Source organism: Sebastes fasciatus, chromosome 11 (genome assembly GCF_043250625.1).
Source record: "Sebastes fasciatus isolate fSebFas1 chromosome 11, fSebFas1.pri, whole genome shotgun sequence".
NCBI lineage: Eukaryota > Metazoa > Chordata > Actinopteri > Perciformes > Sebastidae > Sebastes > Sebastes fasciatus.
This window is the reverse complement of record NC_133805.1, coordinates 4,781,185-4,799,679: the sequence shown is the minus strand read 5'-3', so window position 1 is coordinate 4,799,679 and position 18,495 is coordinate 4,781,185. Positions and strand designations below refer to the sequence as shown.

The 18,495-nt window shown below is 41.8% G+C and overlaps 1 protein-coding gene across 2 annotated transcripts in view; it reads left to right on the top strand.

Annotated features, from left to right (window-relative positions):
• LOC141776444 (vasoactive intestinal polypeptide receptor 2-like) overlaps positions 1-18,495 on the top strand; it is a 53,761-nt gene that overhangs the window by 17,815 nt on the left and 17,451 nt on the right. For both annotated transcript variants that reach the window (XM_074650054.1, XM_074650055.1), the window contains exons 2-4: positions 685-790; positions 8,840-8,953; positions 15,000-15,091. In XM_074650054.1, the coding sequence (XP_074506155.1) occupies positions 685-790; positions 8,840-8,953; positions 15,000-15,091 (312 nt within the window). The remainder of the gene's footprint in view (positions 1-684; positions 791-8,839; positions 8,954-14,999; positions 15,092-18,495) is intronic.

The following is an 18,495-nucleotide window of genomic DNA, read 5'->3' as shown; positions in this document are numbered from 1 at the left end:
TCTATCTAGTGAAGCCCGTCTTGCTAAACAGTGCTTGCCGCAGTCGGAGGACGCGGGGGAGACTTCTGCACTCTGATAAGGAAACCATGTCTGATTAACACACTTACTGTATTGTACCGCCTGTATAGTTTTATATCATTTGTACATTTTGCTCTCCGATTTAGCAAAACTCTTACAGCCTTACTGCCATTCATGCATGAAAACTAATTTTAACTTTGTTAAAAACATTTTAAGTTGGGACCGATCCCTTTGCATGGTAGCATCAATGAGCTTTAATGAAGGCATCTTTGTTTCAGTACATACAGTATGATGGTCGAATCCCAAATTCCTGCAGGTGTTTTTGCAGGACTGGGCAGGAATTCTGGTTATTTAATCCGGACCCTTAGCTGGTCAGTACAGTATGTTAATATTAACTATAATAACCATATCTTAAAATAGATTCAATATATAGTTTCTCTTCTTAATGGCTGTGTTGTGTGAGTTCATTTACTGATTGAAATGGACAGCAAATATTTCCACCACTTTGGTCAAATCCACACTGCTAATAATTTGTCTTTCGGTATTTAAGATCCTTCTGAAAGGAGAAGGTCATCCCTGAAATATTGTCGCAATATCTATGGTTGTTATAAAATGAAACCTGGCTTTGTGCAGATTAAACTGGATGTTTTAACCTTTCCTCTGCAGGTTGATGGGCGACATCCAACCTGTAACTTCATGTTGGAGGTGGAGAGAGACCAGGCGGAGTGTCTGAGGAGGCTGAGGGAGGAGGACGCTGCCGGCAGCCATAAAGGTCACGATCATTCACTAAACTACCGTTAAAGCTGAACTACACCTCCTCCAGAGACAAAGAAAAGAACTGGTGACACATAGTGGAGCACAAGTAGAGTTGAATCTGTCAGATTCTCTTGGTGAATAGATACTGATACACAGATAATGTGGGATGTATTCCAACTAAATCGTATCTGGACTAAATCTTGATATGAGGCGCACATGATTTGACCTCCTGAGTTGACTCATCAGATTATATCTCATGATGAAATATGAGATTATTTCTCTGCCTGATCATATTTAGACAAAACTAATATTAAACACACAGTTCCTTCCTGTATTTTAGTAATCTACTGTGATATGCATCTTTAGCTGTATGATTTCACACACATTTATTGTCATTTTGTCTCTGGATCAGAGATAAACTCCTCAATAATTGATGGCTTTTTTATTTTACTAACACAAATAAGCGGCCGTTTAAAACCAAACATAACTTTAGTGCTGCAAATCAATGAAGCAAATGTTTGTGTTGATGTAAATAATGAAGTTTGCACGATAAAAAGAAATGTTTTTCAGACAAAAAATGCATAGAATTGAGAACTGAACCAGCCAAGAGAATGCAAAGGTGTCAAATAGTCGAGTTAATTTTATTCAGGACAGGCCAAACAATTCAATTTGTCTCAGATAGCGTCACAATCTGTACAACATGAGACACCCTCAAGGGAAAAAAAAGCATACCATTTAACACAAAGTGACTGTTCAACACAGATTTGTTTCTAAGATGAATTATCCAGTTATGTTAGTAGCCTTAAGGCTGTTTGTTATAGGCTACTTAAAACGTGTAAATATGACGAACACATGTAGGTTAGATATTAAATCTTCATTTGTAACACAAGATTATCAATAATAGAAAACATACACTAGCCTATAATATAAGGCCAGAAGTATACAAACACCCAAACATTACGTGATCGTTGACCATCTCATTCAATAACCGAGGCTATTAACCACGTATTATACGTGTGATGTACGTGTCTATAGGGGCGTTTTTTATCGCGAGGGGACGCGACGCTTCCCAGCATTGGACGCTTGGTGTGCTGTCCCTAGAAACAAGGCACTCAGCTCCTGATTGGACGAACACTTTCCCGCTGTTCGCTGCTGCTCCCAGCTTTCAAACCGGAACCAGTATGGAGGCTGGTTTGGAAACTTTCTTCTCTTATTTCACGTAAATAGTTCACTGAAATGTGTTTCTGAAAACATTTGAGGCGAGAAATAATCCATGCAGTTGCTGAATCTGTCTTTAATTTGGATCAACAACATTTATTTTAAAAGATCATCGGGAGTTTCGAGAGGCGGCGAGTCGCGTCGGACGCCCGTGATTTGCATAAAGTAGACGAGCTCTCAACTTTATGCAAATGAGAATCGGGCGTCGTGACGCCTAGTCTCTCGAATCGCGACGCCACGCTACCAGAATACATTGCGCGGCTGCTTACATAGACAACGAATGGGGAGCATGGAAAGCACAGAGCCTGTGGACACGTACCATAAGAAGTTACAAACAGCCCCTTTAATTTAAGACCCAATTAGTCAGAACTGAGAAAGTTGAGCAAACTTTCCCTTTGCCTCCTTAAAGCTTTTTCTCATAAATACACATATCGTAATGTCATGTATATATTCTAAGACTCTTCTAAGACCACCCCCCCCCCCGCCCCCTCCCCCCGCTGTGTTAATTAAAAGCTCAATGACACGAAGTAGAGCAAAAATAATAACGTGGTTCAAATTCTCTGTGGGTGAAAAAGTGCTGAGGAGAGCAGTTTGTCTCACAGACATTCATTTTGGTCAAGCCCTCAGGACTCCGTCTCCCCTTCCCCCCCGTGGTAAAAACTGTTTACATGTGGCTGTCTCATCTGCAAGTAGGAATCAAACCGACAACCTCACAGCAGCACACAGAGGTCGGGTTTCTTTATTCACGGTTGAAATCTACCAAAGCTGTTTTAAGTGTTTTGAGGTAGGTCACGACTCAAGTGTCCCTCTCTGGACCTTTCAAAGCTCCAGAACGGCTGCTTATTCAGAATCAGGTTTATTGGTGAGTAGGTTTTCACCATAGTAAACTAAAAAGTCAAAGTACACGTCAAATACATTTTTCCCAAAGATGTTTCTGTCATTTGATTTAGTTCTTATCACGCTGATGTGATAAGAAGTGTTAATTTTTCTGATACATTTGGTTTTAATGAGTTATTTGATGCTGTAAAAACAGGGTGAAACATCATGATTGACAGCTGTGAGTCTCTCTCGCTGACGAGCTGCGGCCGTGCCCGGCTCGCGGTTGGTTCAGGCGGGTGACCTCGATACCGCGGCTCCACCTCCCGATCACTACTGCGCAGACTCTCGCTCCAAATGACGTCAAAATCTCAAGATGGCAGCTCCTGTATATTTTGGCTTCACTTTTGTACAGGGAGGAGGAAGTGAAGACTTGTTGTCCATCTACTGTATATAAACAGTCGTTCTCACATACAAGGAATTTGCGTCTGTGTTTCAAAGGAAGTACTGCAAACGTGAAGAAACATAAATACAGAAAAGAAAGAAAAGACAACACAAATATGATAATATACTATAAAACTATCAAAAACTAGAATGGCACTCGGAGAGCGCAGACCTCCGCCAAGGTGCCTGACTTTAAAAACAGATCACAGCCGGCGGTACCGTGAGGTGGTCGGCTTATAATTAACACGGTGTGTTTCCGTGTAACGTATCGGCGGATGCCTCTCTCATTCAGCAGCCTTGTTATGTCTGTATAAAGTTACACTACGTTGTCTCTCATCCCCGTCATCTACCGCTTTATTTTCTTTCTCACCGCGGATCGACAGCAGCTCCCGTCGCACCTCGATGTCTCGCCACACATCCACACACGTATCTCTCTGCTCGAAAAAGGAAGAAGGCGGGGTCACGCGTCATCAACGCGTCATCAGCTGCACTGCGCATGTGTTATACCCTGTGGTCTTAATGCTCAGGCTGATCGGAATTCTTAAAAAAATTCCTGAATCCAGATCAGGATCCGGATCGCCACCCAAATATAATGGATTGCTCATTGTGCTACACCCCACCCCTCCAAAAGGTTTCATTCAAATCCATCGCGAACTTTTGGAGTAATCCTGTGAACAGACGGACGTTAAAATACTCTGAAACTATAAGAAAGTATGTAAAATGTATCTGTTTTAAAATGAAAGAGTACAGTTTTGTGCAGGAATGTGCAAAAGTTCACAGTAATAAAGTATAAAGAATGAGTGCAATTTAAAGAGAGAATAGTCCAAAAGATGTGCGTCAATGTAATGCATAGAGACAGTGAAGACGTTACTGTAACGTGTAGTATCTATGGGAGGGATGAGAGTCAACCAGTGTGGGGGGGGTCTAAAGACCATGTTGATGAGGCCGGCTCTAACGGTCAGGAATGAACCTTGAATCTAAATTTTTTAAACTGACATGCCCAGAAAATCTTTAAATATGAACATTTACAATTCTGAAACCAACACAGGACTTTTACTCAGGGGACCGGCGTAAAAGACTGAAGACACAGCCAGTTGTGTTTATTGGACCTGCCACAAATACTGCGGAAAGTCCATCATATGATATATTAAATTTGGGATGTTGATGAAACCAGAACTGAACATGGAAGTTTGCCTGCAGAAGATGCATCCAAACATTTAGAAAAAGGGTCTGCGGTTGATGAAGGATGGTGGAGTACTGTCATGCAGCACAGATAAAAGAAATCCATTTGTTTAACTAACTGCATGAAAGTAGAAGTAGAGCGATGCTGGAAAAAGGCTCAGTGCTCAGTCAGCCTTCACTTTGTAGTGAATAAAGAATAAAGAAGAACCATAAACCGGAGAGAAGAGGATTTCCCTCCAGATGTGTGCTGCTGTACATTCGGTTGGCTCTGATGCGTTTCTGTGGAAGCGAACAGAGAGAGAGGACGGATCACTTAGCGGGTAGATGGGCTTCTCTTCATGCACTGATGAGTTCGGAATCAGTGTTTTTTACCCAAAGACATCTGTCTCACTCTGTCCCTCTTTTGTCCTCTCTTGCCCTCTCGGTGTCTCTGCCATTTCGTCGCTTTCTTTTTGCACTTTAACTCTTCCTTTTCAAACCACCTTCATGTTCTTTCCCTCTCTATCTAGTCAGTGTTAGTTCAGGCTGCAGAAACACAATAGGAAGGCAATTGTGAGGAGGTCAGATGTCAGAGCGATTTCAACCAGACAGCAGATGGACCAAACCTTGTGTCCTATAGTCTCTTACAATTCTGACGTGCAGGTGTGGCGGTACTGATTCTCCAGACTTCGGCTGATCAGGAAGAATCCTGAGAACCAGTTCCCAACCACAGAAATATTTATGTGGAGAAACAAGTCTCACAAATGCCTTCACAACTAAAATGTCTCTTCAATGGAGTGACATCATTGGTCTAGTGCACTCCTCATCTTTATGTACCAGACACAGCCTGATGCAGTGTATGATGCTCCATAAAGCCCATTATACCAACACTAAATTGGCAGAAATAAACCCAGAAGCGACGCCTGTAATAGATGCAAGTATTCCCCTGCTGACCATTTACATATGTTCTGGATATGCCCAAAACTGACCTACTGTTGGTTCAAGGTATTGAAAACCCTTGAGCAAGCATACAACATAGAAATAGAGCCCAACCCACTCACTGCTTTATTTGGCCTCCCTTCATCTCCGAATTTGCCCACTACGATACAGCATGTCATTGCTTTTTTACAACCCTCTCAGCCAGACGATCTATCCTTCTTAAATGGAAACATGCCTCTCCTCCAACACATACTGTAACAGTTGGATACAGGAAGTCTTAGGGCGTTTTCACATCTGCCTTGTTTAGTTCGGTTGAATCGAACCCTGGAGCGTTCACCCTCTCGGTGCAGTTCGTTTGGGCAGGTGTGACCGTAGCAATTGCACTCGGGTGCAGCACCAAAACAAGCGAACCGAGACCTCCTTGAAGGGGTGGTCTCCGTTCGGTTCCAAACAAAGTGCGGTACGGTTTGGTACGCTTCGTTTGTGGTGAGAACATGATCCGACCTTGATCCGGCCCAACTGGAGAAAGCATTGCGCCTTTTTGGATTAAACCAGCTCCGGTCTGGGAAAGTACCCGGATCTTGGGCACATGCAACATGCGCAGTAGCGGCCGCTCGGTCACATGACTCGGTCACGTGGTCCCAAAGTCACGCCGTCGTCGCGGCTTGAGCTCCAGCCTCGGTCTGGGTCTCATTCACAGGAACGGGGGAAGGGTAATAACTCTGGATTTGGCTATTGGTGCATTTTACAACTTTAAAAACTACATTTTTTAAATAAGGGCTATTTAGGTGTTCGTACTGAGAAGTTGGTTCAACTCCAAAAAATTACAGTTAAAGTTACAGACGTCTCTTTCCCAATGTAAGTCTATGGGAAAAAGTATTTTTGGGCCCAATGGCATCACGTGACGTACACGGAAGTTGCACTACCGCCGTTTGGCCACTACGAAAGTTGGGATCGACGACCGGCGCACTTCCTGGGGGCTTTGTGAACACAAACCAAACTCGAGGCAATATTTAACATCGTAATAATTTGATCCCTGATTCGGACCAGAGCAAACAAACTACAGGTTTGAAAAACACTTTGCTTACTTAAGTTAAGATTCTCTCTGAAAGGACGACTCCTTTCCTACGTCCCTCTTTATGTAACCTGACAGAACAACAACCCGTCTCTCTGGATAAAGTTGTCAGCTTAACACATTTTAGTTGTGTCCATTTTGTATTACAGAATACAACATTTCAAACACTACCGGAGCCAAAAATGGAAGCTTTTCACCTCCTCCGGCTGCTGTTTCTTTTTCTCGACTTGACACTAATAGGTTTCTTTTTATAGCAGTTTTATTTTCCTCCGTCACAGTCTGATGCCTCGGTGTCCGGCCGGCCGGCTGTGTTTCTGTAACAGGGATGCTGGAGATGAGGGCTACATTTTACCAAACACACTGTCTCCATTCATCTATCGCTTAAAAAGCCCTGTTGACTGTTCAGTTTGCCGTCAGCACTTTTGCACCCATTAAGGCTCACGCTGAAGAGCTGGAAGAGCTATTTTTGGGAGGCAGTTTGTTTGTTTTGTTTCTTGAGGGTGGGAGAGAGTTTTATATTCATTCAGGGCCACTCCTCCCTTGTATTCTGATAGTGTCTCAGTCCTAAATAGTATACGTGTGGATGTCTCCTGTGCAATTTAGGGAAGGATATGCCAAATCCAAAATGCTTAATGAGGAGTGTAATTATTTTAAACAGGATATAGTTTCTTCTTCTTCTTCTTCCTTTAATGTGCCATATGTAAATGTTAATAAATATAACAATGAATCAATCCAGTTGTTTGTGTTTGCAAATATTTTATTCTGCAGGTCTCTCACAGAGATGTTACTGAATACAAATACATTTTGTAACAGATGTGAATAGCATTTGAATTTGTGCTGTAATATTTGGAGGTTTCAGAACACACATACAAGCCTAGACGTCTCCTAGAAACATCCTTTATATATGCAAATTCAATTTTCTGCAAATCTACTGATCAAAAATGACATTTTCCAGGAACTTCCTGAACCTTTGCAACCCTATAGGTGAACCTCCCTTCTGAGCTTCTTTTGTAAAAACAATCATAAACACTAATTATTTCTCTTCAACCGGCAGCTACATGTTGTTTGATGTTCAGTAAAACAGAGAGCACACACAGTGCACGGATCGATAAGTATTCGCCACCCACCGTTGTGTGTTTGTTTTGATCAACAACACAATAAACGTGTTGCCATTCGCATATTTTTATGCACATTTTGAAGCATCGCATTAAAAAAGTACAGCTCTGGAAACAGCAAAACTTGATGATTGCGAAAAAAAACCTTGCTTGAGGTGGTGTTTTTTTGTTGAAAATATGTTGATGTACTCAATGGATTATGGAAATACCTTTGCAGAATAAGAACATTTAACTCACGTGACTGATCAGCTGTTTATGCTGTCGGCATCTTCTCGGATATATATTCATATTGTCTTCGTCTCCGAAACACGGTCAATACTATCTGACATGAAAGAACTGTTAAAACTTGCCGAATTCAGACAAATTCTTTAAGACCTCTCTCCATTTTTTTCTCTCGTAGATGGTTAGACGTTACTTTATACAGTATGGCAGCTTGATTCTCGCCATGTCACGAGATCACGCGAGAATCGCGGCATCGCATATCTCACATTAATCCGTCGTGTCAGGCTTCAAGTCATGTTTTTGTGTCCAGCAAGCCAGAGCACGGACCAATCAGTGTCCTGTGAGGAGCTACTGGCAGCTACTGGCGTGGTTTATGTGTGTGAGGCGACACGGAGTGGCGATTGTTCTAAATTACAATGGCGACTCCTAAAGAGGTTAATAAATAATAATAATAATACATTTTATTTATATAGTTGGAAGTAGAATTGGAGTTCATTTCATTGAAATAAGAGCAGAGAACGGCACTGAAGACTTTTCTCGATAGAAAAGAAGTTTCCGCTCTTTTCCGCTCCGGTTTGATTGACAGATGGTTCATCCAATCACCTGCCAAGTATTTATTTTGAGAGTGCCTGCCCTTTTCCAAACCCAGTGACGGCTTCTCAGATGGTTTTGTGTAACAAACCATCCGGCGGGTCAGGATAGGTTTGATGGAATCTCTACTTCTTCTTCTACTCTGTTTACTGGTGGATTACAGCCACGTGTAGCCTATAGCTCCAACTTCTGCCCAAACTACGCTGTAGCCGAGTTTATTCGCTCCAAACCAGTTGATGGAAATAATTCACATTTCTTTTTTTGCGACATTTCAAAAGTTTGCTTAAAAGTTGCTTGACAAATGAATGGACACCTGACTACTGATAACCTGTAATACTTTGTTAGACATGAGAGTGATCAACTTGTTTATCAGAGAGAGATCTGCTGAGATATGCTGTACGTGCCTCTGTTTGTCTGGAGAGGACGGCCTCTTTAATTTGTGTTGAAAACGCACTCACGAAGCCACCTTTTTAATATTTAACAGAGCCGGGATGCAAAGGAGAGTGGGACAACATTGCATGCTGGGAGCGAACTGAGATTGGAGAGACCGTCACCATCCCCTGTCCTCGAGTCCTCAAGACCGTATTTGGCAGACATGGTGAGTTATTTGTTCATTCATGCACTTATTTACTCATTTTCCATTTATTTCTTTTGTGTTTATTTATTTCATATTCATGGGGAGATGAATAAAAAGCAGAATGAAATTTGAAACATGAATAATTGATGGTCAACAATGAACAAGGAGACTTCAAGAGAACATATTCAGATGGTCGATCATGTGGTGATGACATGCTGATTGATACGTGTGGGGAACGAGGGAACGAGTTACTTCATAGAGCTCTTCTTCCAATCATTTCTGACAGTCTACGCATTGCTGATGTACGGAGCCCCCCTAGATGATGTACTTCGGTAAAGTTGGAAAGATATTGACAGATTCAAACTTCCTGGATCAATAACTCATAACCGAAGTGAGGTAGACAATGAGCTACAACCTCATTTTAATCACAACGAGCCGTCCTCTGAGCTGGACACATAACAACGCCGAAAAGAGAACAATATTCAATAACTTCAGTATTATACAGTGTAGTACCTCCAAAATTACTTCACACATCAATGATCTACACGTTACAGTGAGGTGAAAAGTTAGGTTTACTATTTAAACTGATGGGGCTTTCTGTCCTCGTTTCTTCCTCTCGTTATTCAGCCTCAGTTATCGCCGGTCTGTGTGAATGTGTGCAGAGGATTCCCTGCTGAATCCAGCCAGCCAGTGACCAGATGGCAGCTTGGATTTCCACTCTGAGGCCATGCTCTGATTTACATCGATGACTAAACATTATGTAAGCACGTAGCGGCTTGTCCGGGGCCACTCTGGCGCTTCCCTGTCGGGGACAGATCCAAGCCTCCTGAAGTTACTACATTTTACAGAATAGTAAAGTACTTCTTATGCAATGCCACATGTCCACTGCATGGTATACGACACAACTCTACTCAACTCGCCCTTTTTTGCTTTTCCATTAGAAAAAGTTGTGGATAGTACCTGGTACTTTATTTGGTAACACCTCAATCGAGGTACCTAGCCAGCCGATACTAGTAGGTGGAGTTAAAACACTGCAGACCTCTGATTGGTCGAAGAGAATCGTCACTAGCCTGACACGGGACATCCTGCACAAACCGCCAAGCTACCATCAATAGCGACCACAATAGCAAAGTCAGCCCACAAAACTACGCTGTACAACTAACGAAGTGCAGCTGTTCCTCTGTTCGTCGCTATACCTACGAAAATTAAATTCACTGTAATTCCCACAAAATCAATTCATATGTAATCCACGTAATGGTGAACCAGAAAGTATAAAGAGCAACAAACGCCGCGTAGGGAGGAGGTCGGTGTGGATAGGTGGGTGAAAAAATACCGCGCTTTCACCCAGGAGGCAGCTGTTCATGTCCCGTGTGAAACCAGAAGTCGATGTTGTTTTAATTGTCACGTAACTTCCGTACTTAAGTTACGCCACTTCCGGAGTTATTTTAAACCCAAACCACGATCTTTTCCTAAACTCAACCAAGTATTTTTTTTTTACGTAACTTTCGTACTTAAGTTACGCCACTTCCGGTGTGGCGTAACTTAACCACGATATTTTCCTAAATCTAACTAAGTCGTTTTGTTGCCTAAACCTAACCAAGTTGTTTCTTGTGAAGATGGAGGTTTATTTTGAAAAGACTGGAGCGGAAATTACGATACGATACGATACAATTAACCATACCTTACACATTAAAAAATGACCATCTGTCCTCTGGATTTACATCTCCTTAGCAACATATTCATTATTATTTAGCGACAAGATGGACTGATGAACATAAGCGTTCTTCAGCCTGATGCTTAAATGGAGGGACTCTAAATCGCCTCTTGGAGGGCAGAAGTTGATATTCCCCATTTAAAACATGCGAGGGATCAGAAGAGATGCTGTTAGCAAGTCTGAGCATGCTCTTGTTGTGAGCTGCTTGAAAGGAGGGTGTCGCAGGTTGGCCAATGATCTTCGCACAAATTTTGATTTGGCTATAAAGTTTAGTTTTAAGTTTTACAGACAGACTACTGAGCCGGGCTGTACTGCGGTACAACAGGAGACTCTCAATCCCTGAACTGAAAAATGGAAAAAGTCTGTCTGCAAAGAAAGTAAATGCGCTGCTGTATCTTCTTACAAGTAAATTCAATGTGAGGTGTCCATGATAGGGTTGAATCTATCATAACTCCCAGGTATTTTTATGAAGAGACCTTTTGAAATTGACGCTGGAGATTCGTAGATAATACATGAAACATGAGGGATTACTTTTCATAAGATATCAAACGTTGTATGAGAATATGTTGCGGCTCGCTAAGAATCCCACCTACACCGAGGGAGGAACTATCTGCAGTGGAAAACAAAAGAGAAAAAAAATGGTTTTGGCACCATTTCAGCTTATTGTATTTTTCTAAATCAATACATATCATTTGAAAGTCTTTATTTTACTTTATTTAGCTTTACTCAGCAATATTTCCACATTAACATCAAACACCATGAAATGTGAAACGGTTGGTTGTATTAACAATTCCACTAAGAATCAACAGAAACCTCAGAAACATGTTCCAGCATTTCAGAATGATTATTTTACTGATTCAGTTGAACATGTGATAATTCAGCCCGGTCTCACCAAATGGCTTATGTAATGTCATTTTACGTAAAATAACAATGCCTTTTCTGGCGTGTTATTTCACGCCATGTAGTCTGTTCTGACTGCAATACAAACGCATCCATGTGAACGCTCAGAGCTAGTGACGTAGAATAAAAAGTAAGAAAGACTGCTTACGATGAACGGGTCCAACAAACACAGGCCTTTCAACCAGGAGACAAGTCGCAAAGTGTTATTATGAAGTTACATTAGTGACGTTTGTAACGTATTTTCCGTACTTAAGTTACGTTGTTTACGTACGTATGTTAGTTAGTTTACGTACTTATTTGAAGCCGCACCATGAAGTTTTTCCTAAACCTAACTAAGTGGCTTTGTTGCCTAAACCTAACTGCGTCAGTTACACGATAACGCTGGCGTTAAAGGACACGCAAAAAGCCGTTACACAACGTTAAGCCTGTAGCGTAAAAATCACACGCGAAAAGCTTATAAGAAAGACCTTGTGATCGGACAGCCCGTTCTCATTCTCAGGGTGTCGAACACCGACGCTTTGTCACGGCCGTCGGCGTTAGATACCGACGCTTAAGGCACCCCTTAGCGTTGGTATGAGACCAGGCACCAGGCTTTCCATTAACTACAATGTAAACCCATCTGTGTCAATATGAAACGCTCAGGGAAAGCGTGCCGGGAGTGTGGTGACGTAGCTGAAAGAGCGAAAAGAGACACGCAGGGCGGGCAGGAGGGGAGGTGCATGAGGAGACTGCTGTTCGTGTCCCGTGTTCACAAAGTTCAGTGTCATTTATACTGTACAAACGTCATAGTTTTAAGCCCAACCATGTTGTTTTTTCCTAAAGCTAACTATAGTGGTTTTATTGCCTGAACCTAAGCAAGTGTTTTTGTTTAATTCACAACATTAAATTTGTTTACTGCGACCAAAAAGAGTGAAGCCGAGAGGTCTGACAAAGCGTCAGTACATGACGAGTTGTGATGAGAACGCGTTGGATCGAATCACCCCAAAGACACATGTTAAGGCCGGGTGAAAACAGGGCCAATGGAGCTGCAACAATACGTAGATTTATAAATGAAGTTTGGTCAGACGTTTAGCTGCTCTGTGTCCTGTGGGACATCACAGCAGCAGCATGACAACAGTATTAACATCACTTCACACCGTGATGTAAATCACTGTTAGACATTTAAAAAGTCCTCCTAGCTTCAGCTGTGTGCACCCTGCTGTGACGCCGTGAAGAGGGTTTGTTAAATGTGCAGTGAGGCAGAAGTGTGGTGACGTTATTTCCAGTCAGTGAGCAAGAGATGCTCCGTGCTTTTTACAGTGCATTCTGGGAATTTTCCAAGAGAGATGAACTTCCAGTGCACCGCAGCGATTTTTGGCATTAGGACACCCGGAAAATGTCCCCCAGGAGTTCACTGCCTACCGGACATGACACTCATTTGAAACACACCGAGTGATACTGAGCTTTACCGTGCAGTGTTTTCAGTTACACTCCATGCTACTTTAGTTTTTATACATTCACAACATTCACAATACATGATATCTTCATGATATCTCCTACCTCGTCCAGGTGTCGACTACTCCAGATAATTATTCTTTACTGCATAAAGACAATGTTGTTTTTGGTCAGAGGAATCAAAAAGACTAAAATATTCTCAGTCCAACCCATAGACGTGGTTACAGACCCACATGTCACTTATTTTCATAACACTTTAATGGTTGTATCCGTTTCTTGTATTAGTTTATATGTTCAAAACAAACCAAACACTGGTTCCATCGAGAGCCATTCGCGATTTTACGATACCTGAAGGCCGCCGTAGTTCTCCAACACGTTTGGAAAGGGAGGGCGTTGGTTGCAATCTGCAACCTCACCGCTAGATGTCACTAAATCCTACACACTGGTTCTTAAAGTGGCAGTAGGCAGAATATTTTTGGCATCATTGGGCAAAAATTCCATAATAACCTTTCAGCATATTGTAATTCAAGTGTTCTGAGAGATAACTAGACTTCTGCACCTCCTCATGGCTCTGTTTTCAGGCTTCAAAAACATCTAGCCCGTGACGGGAGACTTTGACCAATCACAGGTCATTTCAGAGAGAGAGCGTTCCTATTGGCTGTGCTCTGGTCATGTGACCAGTTGTTTGGCGTTCCTTCAAGAGAATTCACAATGGCTACCGCGACACAAACTTTCTCATTCTACAGCTAAACCGTGCACTACAAGATGTTTCTGAAAACATTTAGGAGAGAAATAGGCATTACAGTAACATAATATTGATTCATATTTGATCAGTTCTGCCTAGTTTGACCGTTTGGTCGGAGTTCGCGTGTGATTGACAGCCGGCTTTCATAGACGGCAGATGGACAGCAGACCTCAGATCAGCTCTTACTGCTTGTTTTCCTCCGGTCTGTGAAATCTTGCAGATGCCGTTAGGAGCACCGGAGGACACCGAGGAACATGATTTTTTTTCAGGTTACCTGTTTCATGTACTACTGTCAGGATATAGCGACAGTTTTATAAAAATAACTTTTTTTAATCATATTTGCTCCAATCTCACCTCCTTCAGCTTTAAAATGTTCTTTAAATTGGAAAAAGAACAAATGGGTAAACACCACTGCTGATGAAGATCATTTGATGTGATCAAAAGTAAAGGTCCTGACACACCAAGCCGTCGGTCGGCCGTTGGACAGTTTGGGGCCGTCGGTGAGCGTCTGTCGGCTTAGTTTTTGCGGTGTAGTAGTGTCGGAGGTTTTTCGGCCAATTCAGCATGTTGAAGAGAAGTTGCACGAGAAGATAAAACTGAAGTGAGGAAAGCAAACCAACGAGTAAAGTCAAGAGGACACACACAGAAGACTCTTCTCATTTTGAATGACAGCTAAGTGTTGAGTGAGATTGGTGTGAAAATGGTCGGCAGACGCTGCTTTGTTTCATATTCGTATCATAACAACGGCTTAAATATCCTTCTGGTTTCCCTTTTTGAATGACGAATACAGACTACCGCCACCTGCTGGTGTGGAGAGTTATTTCCTCTCACGCAGGCGCAAAACGTACGTGCTAACTGGCCGTCAGCTGTAGACTCTGCGGTGTGTTCAAATGCAACTTGTCGGCCAAGACAACGACGACTTGAGGCGGCACCACAGTCGGCCTTCTTGGTGTGTCTGGGCCTTAAACACATTTTACACATCAACAGGATATACAGTAGATCTACAATGTAAAAGCAACCAATAAAACACACATCTGATGTTCCCAACAGGTTGAGAACACTTCTTTTTGTTACATATCAAAACCATTGATTTCTTCTTCTATGCCTCCTTTGAATATTCCACCCCACCCATACGTCCTTAGCAACCTTTAAACCAAACCTACATTTTTGGTAATGTGCTGTTGTTGCAGTAAACACAACCGGAGGAAGAATAGAAAGTTGGTGTAGGGGTGAAGTGTGGAGATAATTTGCTACTATCTCTTTGTCTCTTGCAGGTAACATCAGCAGGAACTGCACATCAGCGGGATGGTCGGACGTTTTCCCAAACATCACCAGCGCGTGTGGGTCGGACACCAGCCAGGACAAGGTAAACGTCTTCAACGTTAATGGGTTTCCGTCTGTTGTTGCTGTAAATGTCACCTGGACGCTTACTGAATTGTGGAAAAGGAGCTGCAACACAGCAGGGACCATTAATGGCCTGTAATTGATGAAGCCTGCAGGGCTCGGCTGTTAATTAACATGGTAAAGAGCCGCATCTTTAAAAGGTCAATATGCCCGACAGTAGTGTGATACATGTTTAACGGCGGTGTGTGTGCTTCCCCTGCCTGGTTTTTGCGTCATCAATTGGCCTTAACTCTAATGGGAGCAATTTGGTTTAACAAAGTGTTGTAATTTTGTGTTTCCCAGAATGCCAGCTGGCATGTATCCAGGCAGGACAGTTTCACATCTGAACCTCCAGTGAAACATTTTAGTTAAGTGTCTGATGTCAGTGTCATGTGTCTCGTGTTCACCTAAACCTAATTATAGTAGTTACATGATGTTACGTTATTATGTTGTTATTTATTAAAACCATGCTCTTTTGAATACAAACCATGACTTTTTTCTAATTTTAACAAAGTAGTTCTGTTACCTAAATCTAACCCACCGTTTCACAATGTTAACCACGTGGCATGAATCAATGCTAACTGGGATTTTTCACAAACATCACCATACTCACAGTATAAGTTTAACACGTGAAGGTATCGTGAGGCCGTTATGATAAGTTTGTTTTGTTTTGTTTGTTGGTGTTGGTGTGCTGTGATTCCTCCTCTAACAGTTTGGGGAAGCAGAAGAACGTTTTGGGTGAGGAGAATGTTTGGCCTCGTTTGGCCTGGACGCTGATAATTGCTGCTCCCCTCCTCTTTCACTGCTGAAGTTCAGTTTGGGTCACGACTGGTCTTATTCTGAATCACCCATTGTGCTTGTTAAACTAACTGTCTCATCGTCTCTCTTCTGTCTCTCTCACTCTCCTTCTCTCCCTGTTTTTCTCATCTTCATCTGCTTTTTCTTTCTCCCGGCCCGAACAATATTCCACATCTGTCTACCTGTCTGATAAACATGGTCCACCTTCGGCTGGTGGACAAAGGAAGAAAAGATGCATTTATTTCTTGCAGACTCCTTATGTATTACTGGAATACTTCAAAAGCTGTGTGAAAGGATTCAAAGGCCAAAACATGAATGAGCTTTCAGACAAGAGAAATGACAAACCTGTTGGACAGACGTCATGCTTTTGTGGATTAGTTGACCTGAAATCAAAAGAGCTTTATTCTGTAAAGGAAAGTAAATGAATATTTTGCTGTTCGCTGCAGGTTAAAAAGAGACAAAATGACAACTTTCATCTGGGAGCAGCAGATCAGGTGTTTTTGAAATGTCTGTTCTGACTTTTTAAACAATTAAAGTAGCTTATAGATTATACCACAGCGCATGAAATGAAATGACTGAAGAATAAACAGAAATGCAAATGTGAAGTGTTAATAAACCAAAACCTAACTCTAACATAAAAGCAGGCAGTTAAATACATCTGAATGTACATGTTCCCGTACATACATTCTCAATAGTTGGTTTGTTTCAACACACTCTGCTTCCCAAACTGAGCTGCAGCTGCAGACGAGAGCACTTTCACTACGCAAGCAACAAGCAAGTTGAATATTATATAATAATTCATAATATTAACATTCAGGTTGCACAGCTCAGTCTCACGGCAAAGCGTGTAAAAGACCCGCCAGCCTACCGGAGGAAAGCGTGCCGGTGTCACATTTCGTGCTGAGACGTGAATATTCAGCCCAGTCGCACAGCAGTTCGTAAGATAGTCACGACATTTAATGTATTGATTTCTGTGCATAGACACAAATCTCACATGGAAAGCACGAAATCAATTAGCATGTAACGCCACGTAGGGAGAAGGTTGGTGGGGACACGTGGGTCAAAAAACACCGGACTTTCATCCAGCAGAGCAATGTTTGTGTCCCGTGTGAAACCAGAAGTCAAACAGAGGTTTCAGCACTTCCGGAGATATTTTAACCCAAACCATGATCTTTTCCTAAACCGCACTAAGTAGTTTCATTTTGAAAAGACCGGAGCAGAAATTGACACGTGCGTCATGCGTTACTGGACATTCGTAGGAAAAAGCACAAAAAAGACATTGTCGAAAGTCGTGCCAAGTGTCATGAAAAAAAAGGGAAATTCCCGTCTATGTACACGAATCAAATAAATCAAATTCCGTGAGTATTTCATGAACTGCCGTGAGACTGTGTCCGCACTTAAGTTACTCCACTTCCTGTGTGGTGTAACTTAACTACGATCTTTCCTAAACCTAAAAAAATAAATAAAACGAAACTAAGTTGTTTCCTGTGAAGACGGAAGTTTATTTTGAAAAGACTGGAGCGGAAATTGACGCTGGTACGTTCGTAGGAAAACACACGAAAAAATTAGGAATACCTTTTCATAAGATATCATGCGAACCGTTCCATAATAAAAGAGACTCTGGAACTTATTCAGACATTTAGAGCAACATGTGAAATATCCAATGAACGTCTGAAAGGAGTTAAACACACATTGTGAGCTGAGATGAGCTCAAATAACGTGAAGTGATCTGAGGAAAGATCACAAACACACACAGGATTGGACCTGTCCATTTAAACTGAATGTGTATTTGACGTCACACATGTTTTTAGCTTCTCGTCAATCAAACAATCTTTGATTATCTCCCCCCCAAAAACAGAGGAAATCAAACACATAACACCTTTTTCTGAGGAAGCAAGATAACAGGACACACACACGCACACACAAACACACACACACACTTAGCAGATTTCAATCTCTTTGTTTCCGTTTCTAAAAAGGAAATTATCTGTCCCTTAGCTCTTCATGCCAGAAAAGTTTCCTCATCAACAAAACACTTTCTCATCCTGTCTTCATCCTCCAACACTTTCAGTATAATGAGACAAACCTTCATTCAAAGCACAGAGACCTTATTTCATCTCATTTATGTTGAAACACAAGTGATGCACATTTTATGTCGTGGCGAAGTCGAGAAGGGAAGTTCCAAAAACAGAGCGGAAATCAACTCGTCCTGCTTTATTTAAATGTTTCCATCCCTCAGAGGCACATTCATATGTATAATCCCAAACAGGAGAGAAAACACCTGAAGGCTTCTAATAAAAATCTGTAAAACTAATCAATTAAGCGACACGTTGACAGCCAGAAAGTTTGCATCAGAACGATGAAGAAAATCAGGCTGGAAACACGCCGCATTGTGTTCAATTATATGATGGAAGAATAGACGATTTGCTCTCAGAAATAATCTTTTTGGTGAAATATTTTGTAACATTTTAGAAATTTTGCTGGTATTTTTTCTGATAAATCTTCGGTATTTTTACACAGCAGTATTTTTTTTCTCTCCGTCTTACATAAAACAATTATTTGCTTATTATTGGAAGTTTAACTGCACAT